General features: G+C 37.2%; 1 protein-coding gene across 4 annotated transcripts in view; it reads right to left on the reverse strand.

The window, feature by feature from the left end:
• The window catches only part of LOC141436379 (WD repeat-containing protein 47), a 111,220-nt gene that overhangs the window by 54,625 nt on the left and 42,748 nt on the right, over positions 1–13,847 (reverse strand). For all 4 annotated transcript variants that reach the window (XM_074099329.1, XM_074099337.1, XM_074099344.1 and 1 more), the window contains one exon: positions 396–616. In XM_074099329.1, the coding sequence (XP_073955430.1) occupies positions 396–616 (221 nt within the window). The remainder of the gene's footprint in view (positions 1–395; positions 617–13,847) is intronic.

The following is a 13,847-nucleotide window of genomic DNA, read 5'->3' on the forward strand; positions in this document are numbered from 1 at the left end:
GCTTTTCTGTATTTTTGTTTCAAATGAGGCTAATAGTTTATTTTTCCATTAGGGCCTGGTAAAATGTATGGTATGGTAGATATACAATGTTCAGGAGGCAAAATTCTTTCGAATCATACTCGCATAAAAATTTTCAGGCGTTATAAAAATTAAACGTTGTCAATTTAGATATCGTCTGACATCGGTTAACAACACTGTGTCTTAACAAACCTATCAGCGAAACCTCGATATAGCGTATACAGTCGAGGAAACTCGCCCTATTCTTCGTATCTTGCCGTCCCGTTGACGCTTATATAATACGAGAGTGAGAGGGACGGTACGATACGAAATTCGATTTTAGAATTCCGTAGTAGCCCCCCTGTAGTATTCACTCGTGCTAGTTCGTTGGGACTTACTTGACGTCATCTATCTTGGGATAGGTGCATATCCTCAGAGTCTTGGTGTTGGAGCCAACGGCGTATAGTTTCCCGTTGGGGTGGAACTCGGCGCAGCGCACCGCCTGCAGGTCTTCGAGCACGGTCACCGGCTTGAAGGTCGGCCGGGTGCCGTTCACTTCGGGACCGACCACGCTGGCTGCTGACAAGGGCATACCGTGGCTGCCGTTTCTGTTTTGTGCCTAAGATAAAAAATACAAACGTTGAATGATTTGAAAGATAAATGAAAGTAATTTTTAGTAAAGTCACATTAAGAAAAGGTGAGATAAATGCAATAGAAAATATAGTCACTCAAATAAACCGTCCCGTGTCAAGGCGCAAATCCCGTGCCCAATAGACTTGCCGCGTTGCCCCGTTTAATTAAATGTTTTTTTTAAGAGCTTGTTGTTGAAACATTCCTGGTGGATACACAGTCTTAGCCTTTGAAGGGTGGTAGCGTGAAACTATTTTTTGGCGCCCTTTGTGAACATATTCATCGGGCCCATATCAGCTCGCATAATTATTGAGCCATAATGTGTAATATTTGTCATAATGTGTTGTTGTTGCTTTTTCAAAATTATTTTTTCGCGGCTGCTAATTTCACTCTACCCTAAGGCCGGTTCTATGGATACGCCGTATTAATAAAGAAACATATAAAGTTTGACTTCTAACATCTGAAGGAAATGCTTACAATTATTAGCATTAGCCAAAGTGAGAAACATTTACTTGAAATGTTGAAAGTAAAAATTTATACTTTTCTTTTATTCTACGCCCCATTGTATGAAAACACCATGCAATATATCATGACAAGAAAAGTAGCACTTTGTAACAATTTCTCATAGTGTGGACGCGCTTATTGGTGATCTTACACAAGCTGCGAAGTCAATTAGAGCCTTATCTCTGACGATTTGCGGAAGAGTTAAAAGCGAGGCGAGCGTGTATGGCGTCCCAGCTTTAGACGCAGCGAACTCGGTGCGCGCTCGCGGCAACATCGTTAGGCGCTCACGTAACATACAGCGCGTTCGCCTCGTTTTCAATTCGCCGCAAATCGCAAGTGTGATAATGCCCTAACAATTTTGTTGCGCCTAGGGCTTGTATGCAATACTGTACAGTTGCGGACTTTACCACGAGTACGCAGCGAATTCATTACGCGCTCGCGTATTGATTTCGCTGTCGCGTAATGAATTCGCTGTCCGCAAATAGCCACGACACGCCACGACTACAGCATGAAACTTCAAATAAGTATAAAACGGAAAGCGGTTTTTTTTGCAAGAATCGCCCGCACTTCGTTCGCAAAGCGCGACGCAATTAATCTAATTAAGCCCTGTTAACTTAACGCCGCAGGAATATAAAAAGTAACGTAAAATCTACGTCATACAATCCTGTTGTGCGTTCCTTGAAACACAATAAAGATTTTCCACAATGTTGATTTTTAGCTCTTCGTATAAATAATCCTTGTCCGATGCTTTACCCTCGTGGAAAACTAAAATAAAAATGGCTAGCTCCCTTTTTCGCGAGAATTTCGAAAAATTCTGTAGTCCTTCTTTTCCACAAGCTACAACCGTCAGCTAAATGAATTTAAAAGGAAGTAATAGTCGATCAAAACTTAATATCGTATATTAGTACGGAACCCCCGGCACACACCTGGATGATTTTTAGTTTACTAAATGGTTCTTGGGTAAGTATAAAGTATACATAAACAGAATATACCCGAGAGCCGAGCTTAATAGTCAGACAGTGAAATATTATTTAAGTAATGTAAACATTTTAAAAAATAATTAAACCATCACAAGAACTCTCAACCAGGAACGCGACTTTTTCCGTAACTATAGAGGTATTTGGTATTTACCACTCTAACGAGAATCCACTAAACTGCTGTGAGTTTTCAATTCGAAAATAACAATTGGTTGATTCTGAAAACGTGCAGCAAATTGGACAAGCGATTGCAAATTGTAAGTCTCTTTTGGATCGATTTATTTAAGCAATAAATACTATCTTGATTAAAAAAATATTTCTTTAGGCAGATCGCGTTTATTACTCTAGAAAACTAAGATTTACGATTTTAGGCGGATTGCTTTTATATAGGCAACAGCCGCCACGCAAGTAATATTGCAAATTGGGGGCAGACCGCATCGCTGTTGTATAAAATACTACATACCTATTCACTGAATCACTAACAGTCCTTTAGAGTAAATTTAACCAGATACGAAACTACCTATATGGATAAATCACGCTCACCGTGTAGCACACCGGGTATCGCTTTGTTGTGTTAATATATATGTATATATATATATATATATATATATACAGCGTGTATTTCAGATACTACCTCAAACTTTAAGGGCAGTTAGTGAAGACCCTAATAATCAAATTTTATTATGTTTTAGTAAAAAAATTAGACTTATTATTTTCCTTACAAAATTAATTAGCACGCAATGTATCACTACGCAATACTACTTTGTTTTTATTCAAAACGTCGCACTTGTTGACGTGACAGCTGTCACAGAACGCTTCTCTCTCGTATCAAATTATTGTACGCATTACATTGCTGCTCGAAAATATTTAAAAAATTAATTGCGCTCTGATAATTAATTCTAAATTAACAATTTGTTTTGATATCGGTTCACAGCACTTCTGGTTACTGTTTGAAGTAGTATCAAAATTACACGCTGTATATACTATTATATTTATATACGTAGTAGCGGATCAAAAGCCTTTGACAAAAGTTCGGCATCTAACAAGTTGAGACCCTCTATTATCAATCTGGGAATCTATAGAAAGTATACAAACTAATGACGGATGGCCCCACGCGAAATGGATGGGACAGTAGACTTTTCTTATGTGGGTAAGAATCATGGTAAGATCATTTTATTTTTATTTTGCGGCAATCTATCAAAAAGGTATTATAGCCCGGTTTGATACCCGGGGGAAATCAGTATTATGGAAGTTCAATCTCAATATTATGTGCTTAGCGGCAATCGCATAGCGGCATTTTCAACCTGAGTTTAATGCAGCGTTTCCACCAGAGATGTGCGAGGATGTGTTGCGAGGAATATGGTTTTTATCTCTCCTGTTCGGAAAGTTTAATTTTCATGGGTAGACAGCCGGGTGGAAAACTGCGTTTTCATCTCTAGGGTGGAAAGTATTTTTAGATTAGCCCGGAGTCGAAGATAATTGAGTTACGTCAGTGACACTTTTTTTTCACGTTTCGGCATGGCCATATCTAGATGTACGTCGTGAACAAGGAGCTTATTTATTTATTTATTTATTATATACAACACTGTAGGTTGAACGCCGAACATACGTTTGATACAAGACATTTGATCTTTATTACGTCACGAACATATTCCATCTCTTTCTTTTTTTGAGGTTTTGAAATCTCTTTCTTTAGTTAGGTTAAGAAAAGATGGCAGGCATTCGTGAAATGTGAAAGAAAGAGATGGAGTATATAAATAAGTAATAAAGGTCAATCTTCTTCGTTAAGCTCCTTTGTCGTGACGAACTGGTTTTTTTTATAGTCGGCCGTGGCAAGTGGCCAGGTCGAAAAGGTACCGTTGGAGGTTGGATATAAGTAAATTGAATTTATTATTATGCTCATTTTTTTCTAGTATTTTACTTTCCTCACAGTCGAAATGAAAAGTAGAGTGTCTAACTCGGGTGGAATTACCCATTTCCTCTCGAACTATTGGCGCTCGAACATCTCGGGTGAAATGGGTCCCTTTCTACCCTTGGTTATCAATCTACTATTTCTTTAACCAATAGAAACGCTTCATTTACCTCGTCTCGCTCCGCTTAGCTGTTTCCACCAGAGATGTGCTGTGCGAGGATGTGTAAATGAAGCTTTACTATTAGTTATTGAAAAACACATCCCTCGCAACACATCCTCGCACATTATTGGTGGAAACGCTGCTTAAAAGAGGTCAACTCGTCTTAAGGCCGCCTCACACATGCTTGTTAAGCATCCTAGTACCTGAAGTAGGAGAGAGCAGAGGAAGTATCGGGAGGAGGTCATGCTCAGCAGTGGGACAGAACAAGCTAATAATAATAATAACAAAACACCTCCTATTACAGTACTGATTCAGAAGTATGAGTAGAGTAACTTCCAGCTCGCTTTAGGGTAACTTTAAGCAGAAGTTTAACATTTATTATCAAAGTCAACTCCAGGAACAGTGTAGGCAGATTGGTCGACTACTTAAATGCGAATCATAGTTAACACTATAGGATCGTTCGCATGGTTGCACGTCGGAGTTACGCTCGACTATGTGGAAGCGATTATACCTTAACAGCTCGAATAGCCCTCTAGACGTGCGATGGCCTCCTGCGATATTGGGCAATCTGACGCTCACATGACGGTGCATGGATAAAAGGTACTTTGAATAAAAAGGGACTTGGGTGGAGTACAAAAAGCAGGTACGTATTTAATCATACAAGATGACTGGCTGGAAAAAGCTCCGATTAGACACGAAAGTTACAAGTATTTGTAACTACACCACCTGCACCGGAGATGAGTGAGGATGTGTTGCGAGGAATGTGTTCGTCATGAACTAATTAGAAACGCTTCATTTACATATCCTCGCTCCGCGCAGTTCTAATGGAAAAAGCTTAGCGTTGGTTCATGGCAAACAAATTTTTCGCACTTTTCTTTTTGTTTTATGTACTGCTTTATGGTGTGCAATAATAGTTATTTGTGTCACGAGGGAGCAAAATGGTGTATTTCCGGCGAGGGCGTACATTGAATCCAGAATGTAGCGAAGGATTCTACTATAGAATCCTGAGCGTAGCGAGGGATTCTAAAGTAGAATCCTAAGCGTAATGAGGGATTCAAGTGTTAACGCCCAAGATAAAAATAATTTTGCTCCCGAGTGGCTCATACAACTTTTCACACCGAGTATTAAGACACTTGAAAAAAAAAATACTGAATATTATTAAAAAACAACCTGCATAGAAAATGCCGTGGCTTTACAATTACTAACTTCGAAAAATGGGATTTGCAATAAAACACTTAGAAAAGCCTTGAACAGAAAAGTTGCACTTTGCTCCCTCTCGTCAGGGAGGAAAAATTACTTTTCTGAAGGAGAGGTGTGAAAAGAATATTTGTATTGTATTGTATTGTATTTTTCACATGGAAAAGCAGCTTTACGGTGTCCAACTTTTTTTAAACCAAAATTTTGCAAATTTGTCTTTGAACAAAGTTGTCGTTTTGAGTGTTCCCTTTTGTGAATGCATCCAATCCTCCGCCTAAGGCTGAAAGCCGCAATTTCCCCGGTAGCCATCTCGGGTTTCGATGGGACCGGAACATGTAATGCAAATATTTGTCGAGATCAGTCCTCTAAATACGACTCGCGAATAATTGAAATTTTACCAACAACCGGTTACTAACAGATGCAGTACCAGACAAATATAGTTTTAAGCCTCGACTATATATGACGACCGGATAGCCTAGTTAGTGATAGTGATTGATTGTGAATTATGAAGCTATAGAGGTCCCGAGTTCGAATCTCGGTAGGGGCAACCGCTTGTACCTAATATGAATACGAAAGATCTTACATGAGCCATGGGTGTTTTAGTAAGTAAAGTCAAGTACAAAAATAAGCATCTATTCGCACCACTCAAAAATATGTTACTACGGCTTTATTGCGGCGGAATAAAAGTCTTTGGTACTTGTTTTCGAAACTTTGCATACCTACTAAGTTCATATTTTTACACTTGACTGTACCTATGTATTTCTCTATATTAGAACTAGATTTTTTCGTTGTCAGGTAGGTAGGTTTCGTGGTAAAAGGTGAGTGTATCGCCTATTGCAAGGCCGGCAACGCACCCGCAGTCCTAATAATGCTGTAGGTGTCTATGGGCGGCGGTGATCACTTACCATCAGGTGACCCGCCTGATCGTTTGCCAGCTGTTCGATAAAAAAAAGGTATCCATAGTACCGGCGTTACTTAAATAGTTTGAAACTAGTACAGTTGGTGTAAATCGTCCTACTTTATTTATTGAAGTGCTCTTTTGTAAATTTTACGAAATCACAAAGAAACTTACCAAAACATTACCCTAATATCTGGCTTTGTCGCCGTAGTTACATTGATAATTTACTAGCAACCATTAGGTGTTTAATACGCTTGAAGAATTTATGTTATAGTATAACTTTCTCAATCCCAACGCGCACGAAGTACAAAAAGCATAACTTAAGTCAAAAGCAAGGTAATCATTTGCCGTTAAAGCGCAGCATAAAACTGCGCACAGACCGCTCCGCTTACATTTGACACAGATTCGTGGAATATTTCGTCGAAAAGTCATTGCCAAAATGAGATATAACATGACAAACACCAAACGGTATTTTATGACAGGAAAAGAAAATACTGTGCAAATTTAGAAATGTCGCAAAGATATACTACATTTACAGTATCCCGATACAGCTTGTGCGCGCCGATAAGCAAGAATATTTTCCCGGGTCCCGAACACAGCCAACTTCGGCTGGGTAACGATGAAAGAAAATTTTGTTCGTTAAAAACCTACACACTGCCTAAACTAAAAATATCCGCGTACATTTTTTATGGATCTTAAGTGGATTATCATTTATTATTATTTATTAGATGCTATTAGCGATGAGTCGACTTCGAATAATTTTAGTCGTGAAGTCATTTCTATTTGAAATAACTCATTTGATACATTGGAAATAGGCACAATTCGCATTACAGAAACGTTAGAAGCCATCGCAGCAACAATAATGCTTGAAACAATGTCAGAAAAGGCGACATAATACATGTGAATAACTAAAGAAGATACCATGCAAAAACCCTTACCGTGATGACATCATTAATCGCAGTGGTTTGATAAAAAAATCCGCTTCAAACAGCACCTGAGGCGTTCTCGAAAGCATGCTTAGACAGCCGACCGTTGCGTAACCGTCAATAAAGCATGCACAAGGAAACGGACGGAGCCGTTTTGCCTATTAGATCACTTAATGTTCGTTGATTTATGGGCAATATTGTTCGGAACACAGCTATCGTAACTCAACTTACGAATCGCAAAGTTACTTTGATTATTGTTTGTTAAATAACGACATAACGTAATATTAAACAGATTATCTTTAATAGGTATAAGCAAAAATAAACTAATCAAATTATGTTTTTGTAGTAATAAGTAGGTAGGTATGGATGAACAACTGAACAAACAAACGAGACATCCCTGAAATGTAGATTTTCTCCCTTCGGCCACTTTGAAAACCAAAGGTTCGAAACCAGTTTAGAAAACAGAATTATTTTTCTTTTTCGGAAACCTGGTTTCGAATGAAGAAAAATAGTTCCGTTTTTCTAAACTGGTTTCCCATAGAGTAAATAGAATCTTCTTTTGAAAATCATTCACAAATTTCAATATGTAAGTAAGTAGGTACCAACCAATTTTAAACGACACAGAAATAGAAATAGGAATAGGTTTAGGTTATGTTAACTATACATCGGCCCGAAGGGCCAAAACTACACGAAAGGTCTGTGTCGATTCTGATTGAAAAAAAACGCTACTGTGAAAATAAGCTTCAGTAAAAAACCAGAAGTCGATCACTGATCCTAGTTTCGTGCAAGAACAAAAACTGTTCGTTCGTAACGGTGAATGTTTAACGAGCGTCAAGATTTCTGGTAACACGGCTGGTATTAAAAACTTGGTAAAGCAATTCATTTTTCACAAAGATAACACCTAATCAGGTCGATACTTCCGTCACCAAAAAAAACCCTATATTATAGCATATTTCATCGATAATAAAAGATAGGATGCTATGTAAGATTTCATTACAAAGTAAAGCGCAATCATATCGGCATCCATTATAAACATTCCCGATGTCAATACAAAATTATAATATCATAAAACGTGTGAACACGCATCACCCACAGATACAATACAATACGCAACAATAACAATATTTATGATTGCCGAAGAAAAAGTCAGTAGTTATGACATCAATGAGAACAAGTTTCTAACTAGAAACGGATCGATCGGCGGGCACTCGATTAAGGCGGTAGTTGAGCGATAATAAAGGGTGTTTAAAATGCAATCAACATCCTGTGTGTCAAAAGTTGACATTCAAACGCTAGTTCACAAATTATACAATACAACAACTCTTTATTGCACACCAACACAGTAAGTAGTACAGAAAACACAGGTATATACTTAGAGGTTAGATTAGAGATGGATAGACACAGAACAAAGTTAAGGTTGCAACAAATAAATGGCGATCTAAATCCACCGACATCAAATCAAACAAAGGCCTAAGCAGTCGGAATGTGTACTTTTTTATTAAGTACTACACGTATCTATAATATAAAAGTGAACCGCCAGCACGGGACAAAAAAACGAGACAGAGCAGGATGGCGCTCTACAACACCAGCACCATTTTGACACGTTTCTCCCAAACAACGCATTATTTCTCTGGAATTTTAAAGGAATTCGATTCTTTGACCTTAGGAATAGCGGAAACTTGAGAAAATATGATATTGGGTTTGTACATTTTGTATTGTTAATTATTAATTTTGATTCGATTTAAGTTATCATTTTTTGTTATTTAAAGGCGATTAGGTCATTACAGCATTGGTGTTAATAATTTATGATTATTAAAATATTTAAAAATTAAATTGCAGTATGTTTAGAAGAAAGGGAAAATAATTTAACATTAAATAATCACGATTTTATTTTGCAATCTATTTGATATTTTGTTGCATATTGCGTTTGATTAGTATTAATGATAATTTTAGTGACGGGTAGTTGTATTCGTTTTGTCTTAACGTTGTTGTTCGATACGAGTGGTGAGGTGCGTTCTGGTGTGCATATAATAAGGTGAACAATATCGTCTTTTATTTAAGATCCAGTCCATTTTAACAGTATATTAAGCAAAATAAAATCATAAGTTCGAATTTCGAGCCAAAAACGAGCGATCTATTATCTATGCTAGTGTTGCCATTCAAGGAAAAATAAATCTATTCATTATCCTGCATTGCAGTCTGTAAAGCTCTTTACCCATTCATTGCCGCGCGCCAGATTACGCTGGGCTTAAGTCATGAAATTTGGTATGTAGATAGCTGGATGTCTGAAATAACACATAGGCTACTTTTATTCCAATATTCCCACCGGATAGTTGTTCTTAACAACTGAAGATTACGATACATTTTGGGATTTCCCACAGGAATTCTGTAAAATCCCGGAATTTCAAATGTAACTGTGCGAAGCCGCGGGTAAACTCTAGTCTACTATAAAAAATGTGCAAGGATGTGTTGCGAGGAATATGCTTTTTATGAACCAATAGAAACGCTTCATTTACCTCGCCTCGCTATGCTCAGCTGTTTCCAAACAGCTGAGCAGAGCGAGGCGAGGTAAATGAAGCGTTTTGGTTCTTGAAAAACACATTCCTCGCACATCGCGCTAATGGGCTAGTTTTCTAATAAAATCTAATTAGTTCGTCAATAGATGATGATGATGTGTTCCTGGTATCCCTCACTAGGGACATTGTCTGTCAATTAGATTATCATTGGACTTTTAGCACGGCGTGACGACACAAGTCCCCATTCCCGCACTTGTGTTGACGTGTTAAATCTTTTTTCACCACACTTGCTCGTTAATGACGTTATTCCATGCCTGTATACTAAAAGACAAATTTCAAATTAAATAGAAAAATATAATCGTATATTTTTTTAACCAGGAAACTACCCGACTAACGTGATGAAATATGCAGTGGACTATATTGGACCTTCTCATTTTTTCTGGGATATAACCAACCACTAGGTACTTCAAACTTCGAACTCGTTTGACTGCAATAGAAGTTAAGTTTACGAGTAGGTATACTAAAAAAAAAACAAATATTACTTACATAGAGTGCTGTTTACAAAAACCGTGTACCTACCTATTTAACGACCCCGTGATTAACTAAAATTCATATCTATTTGTTCGATCCAATCAGTTAAATGATAGTTTTTGTGCTACTTAGTTGAACTATTTACACGCACGCAATGGAAAATGCCATCTACACTTCTTTTCCATAGTTATATGTATGAAAAGTGGCCCGTTATTTTTGCACGTCAGCATATTTTCCACCGGACCGCGAGTAGACTTTCTGATGTATTACGTAATTGTATATTTTCGCTCTAATTAAACCGGCATCCTTGCAAGCTGAAGCCGGAGCGTAAATACACTTTATCCCCGGGAAAACTTATTCCGCACAGACAAAAGCGAGTCATTAATATCTAGTTGAGCAGCTCAAGTTTCGTTCGCTAAGAAAATACACGCGGTAACCAAACATATAACAAAACGTTGTTTTAAGCGTTCTCGGAATTGCTAACACATTTGGTGAAAGAAGTTGCTACGTAATTCGTTTTGTTCAACTAACGAGAGCGGGCGATCGTTGATTTTAGTAGCGTAGTGACAGTGACAGAGCTCGAATAGACAATGAATAACTAGCACACATACTTATGTGCAAAAAGCTGAACGACTGGACATTTATTTATTATACTTCACAACTGACCGGAATTCGCGATACATCTTATAAGCATGCCGTGTCTGAAAATGGTTTAAGTAATTTATGTAATACACCTTTTAGTTGCAGTTAAACACGACATAAAATAAGTCACTACTTAAAAAAATACTCGTACCTCAAAAACAAGACAGATAATTTTTCTGAGTGGACTTTATGAACATTATGTCAAGGTTACATTTTGTTGACATATTGATTTTAGATACGAGAATTTTTGATCGTTCATCCACCATTACCTCTCATATTTCGTTTTCTTGAATTTTTTTACCGTACAACGGCAAAAACTACTAGACACTGGCAAAATTGTCCTCCGATGGACAGAGCCATATTTTTTTAAAGAAACAACAACAACGAGAATTTTTAAAGTAGTGACGAAATGCAATTTGTGTGCACCTTACTTAATACATCCTACATACAATCGCGCCTCTCTCAACGAAGGGGTCGGTAGAGACTATTTGTTTCCATCTGCTACGATCCTAACATGCATCTTTCGCTTCATTAACACTCATTAGCCTTTTTAAACCATGCTCCCCGATTTCGGATAGTCTTGAACTGACCTTTCTTTAGGACCTTCCCAGTCTGATCATGGAATATCCTTCTTGTGTACATACAATCAAAAAAAAAATATATTTTGGAAGGATGATCTTTCTGGACCCTAGCACCAATATTTTTTATATCCTCATATCTAACGGAACAAATTTATTATTATTTTTTACATTTACGATATTTTTGCACATTTTTTATATTTATATCTCCTTACACTAAAAAAACACATTTGAGTGGTAATGAAATCTCTTTATAACCAATCGTGTATTATAAAAGCGACAAGTTACAAAAGTGATCACTTATTTATGACGTTGATTATACTTGAGTGGAGACCCAGAACAGGCCATTGAAATGTTGGTAAACTACACGCACACGAGATCTGATGAAGATGATTTAGTCAAATTTTTCGGAAAGGAGTGGATGTGGAAAGAAATGGCGTGCAATGCTGGAGACTTACACTAAGCATTGAGTGGCAAGGATTTGAAAAAGGAGAGAAGAAGATGATAAATTATTTTTCCAAACACGGCGCTGACAGTTTGGGAAAAAACCAAAAGCTGAATCTACAAAAAAAACCATACTTGTCATTATGGAACCTGCTTACAAAATTTCTTAAGAATTGGTTGAGAAATGAGAAAGAGCGGCTGTTCCGAAATAACAAATTCGTATAGTATCTAATCGTCCCTCTCCTATTTAAATATATCATCAGCGTGAGCGGGATGGCACGACACAAAATTCGTATATACGAAATCATTTTCGCTCAAGATGAAACGGAGACGCTATGCTCGGAATCCCATTTTAACAACAACAAAGTGACAGATAAAGACAACGTTAGATACGTCTAGTAAGCATTTGCGAATTAGGTGGTTCCCAAAGTACAGATCATCTGGTTAAACTGTCCGTAAAGGTAATCGGCTCATCTATCGCTGGCAACAGTTCCGAATCCAGTTTGAATTGATTTGGGCAAGAAAGTTGTTTACACGCTTCCGCGCGATCCAAGTTCGACCGATAAATGAGCCGTTCCGAATCGGATAAGTCACGTAACACGAAATATTTGTAGAGTTCAACATAACAAGAAAAATATGTATGCGGATCCAGCAAAACGTAATAATTATATGAAATGTTAAATTCTAGGAGTTAGTGTTTCAACTGACTTTAAGCAAAAAGGTATCATAACTTGAACCGTTTTACAGCACGACTATGAGTGTAAATAAAGCAATACTCATCCAGTATATTTATTGTCTTTATTTTGCAACTTAAACGGTATTAGATCCAGATATTTTCGCGTAACGAAAAGAGACTCTATTTCAAGCTATAGACTTCAAAAGATCCTTGGGGGTCGCCGCCGAAAACGATAATAAAGATACGTTATGATATCTTCCTGCTACTAAAAATGTTTAAGGCAAACGTTAGAGTGCTCGATACGCTAATCGACGGGTCTCTGTCTCAAACTCGTGTATACATGGAATTCCTCGAAATTCGAATAACCATTTTAGATACCTACACGACTTAAAGTATGTAGATAACATTTAATATACGAGGTGGAATCAAAGACCCGTCGTAAATACCCAATAGATGACACCCGCCGTCACCGATATTGCTAATGTATGTCATAAAATTAACAATGGCAACTAACTACTGGAACAGTTACGAACACTCGTAGTGTACCTTAGATCCTTTAGGTGGGGACTTCATAAATAAAAATAAGTTAAACAGTACTTACAAGTAAATAATTAACAGGTTCTATATTTGGTCTAATAAAATAACGGAACCCTCGTGTTTATAGTATTACGGTCACTCTTACCGGTCTACTTCGAGCAGCATCGCTCTTGAATGAATCACATTGGACTCGGCGGACATTAGGTAATATTTCGATTTCGGATAAACTCGCCAGTTGCATTAGAAAGTATAACTTTACGCATTTTACTGTTCAATTCATGTAAATAAATGGAACAGATAATGAACTATTTTTTTTTTTTTTATGGTGACGTGAATCAAAAAATTAATAACGGAATAAGAATTGATTGTAATAATATTGACAATCATGACGTACTTTAATTAAATTTTATTTCCCGTTCCGTGTTTATTTTAAACGGAGAAAAAGACAAGAAATTTATATTTGTTATTATCAGGAAAAGGTTAAACCTAGATAAGGGCGGCAAGTATTTTTATAAGCAGATCAATTTAAACGTAATTCGAAACCAACTTGGGATTACAAAGAAACGCCCACAGGCCACAGGCAAACAGAGAAGCTAATCGACTAAGCCGTAGGTATTAAATGAATAATTAATTAGGCAAATATTATTCAGAAAGTTATAGATAGAACGAAAAATACATGGATTCAATAAAAAACAATAACATCCATGAAGCAAAAGGAAAAG

The sequence above is a fragment of the Choristoneura fumiferana genome, chromosome Z, assembly GCF_025370935.1.
Source record: "Choristoneura fumiferana chromosome Z, NRCan_CFum_1, whole genome shotgun sequence".
In the NCBI taxonomy this organism is placed as follows: domain Eukaryota; kingdom Metazoa; phylum Arthropoda; class Insecta; order Lepidoptera; family Tortricidae; genus Choristoneura; species Choristoneura fumiferana.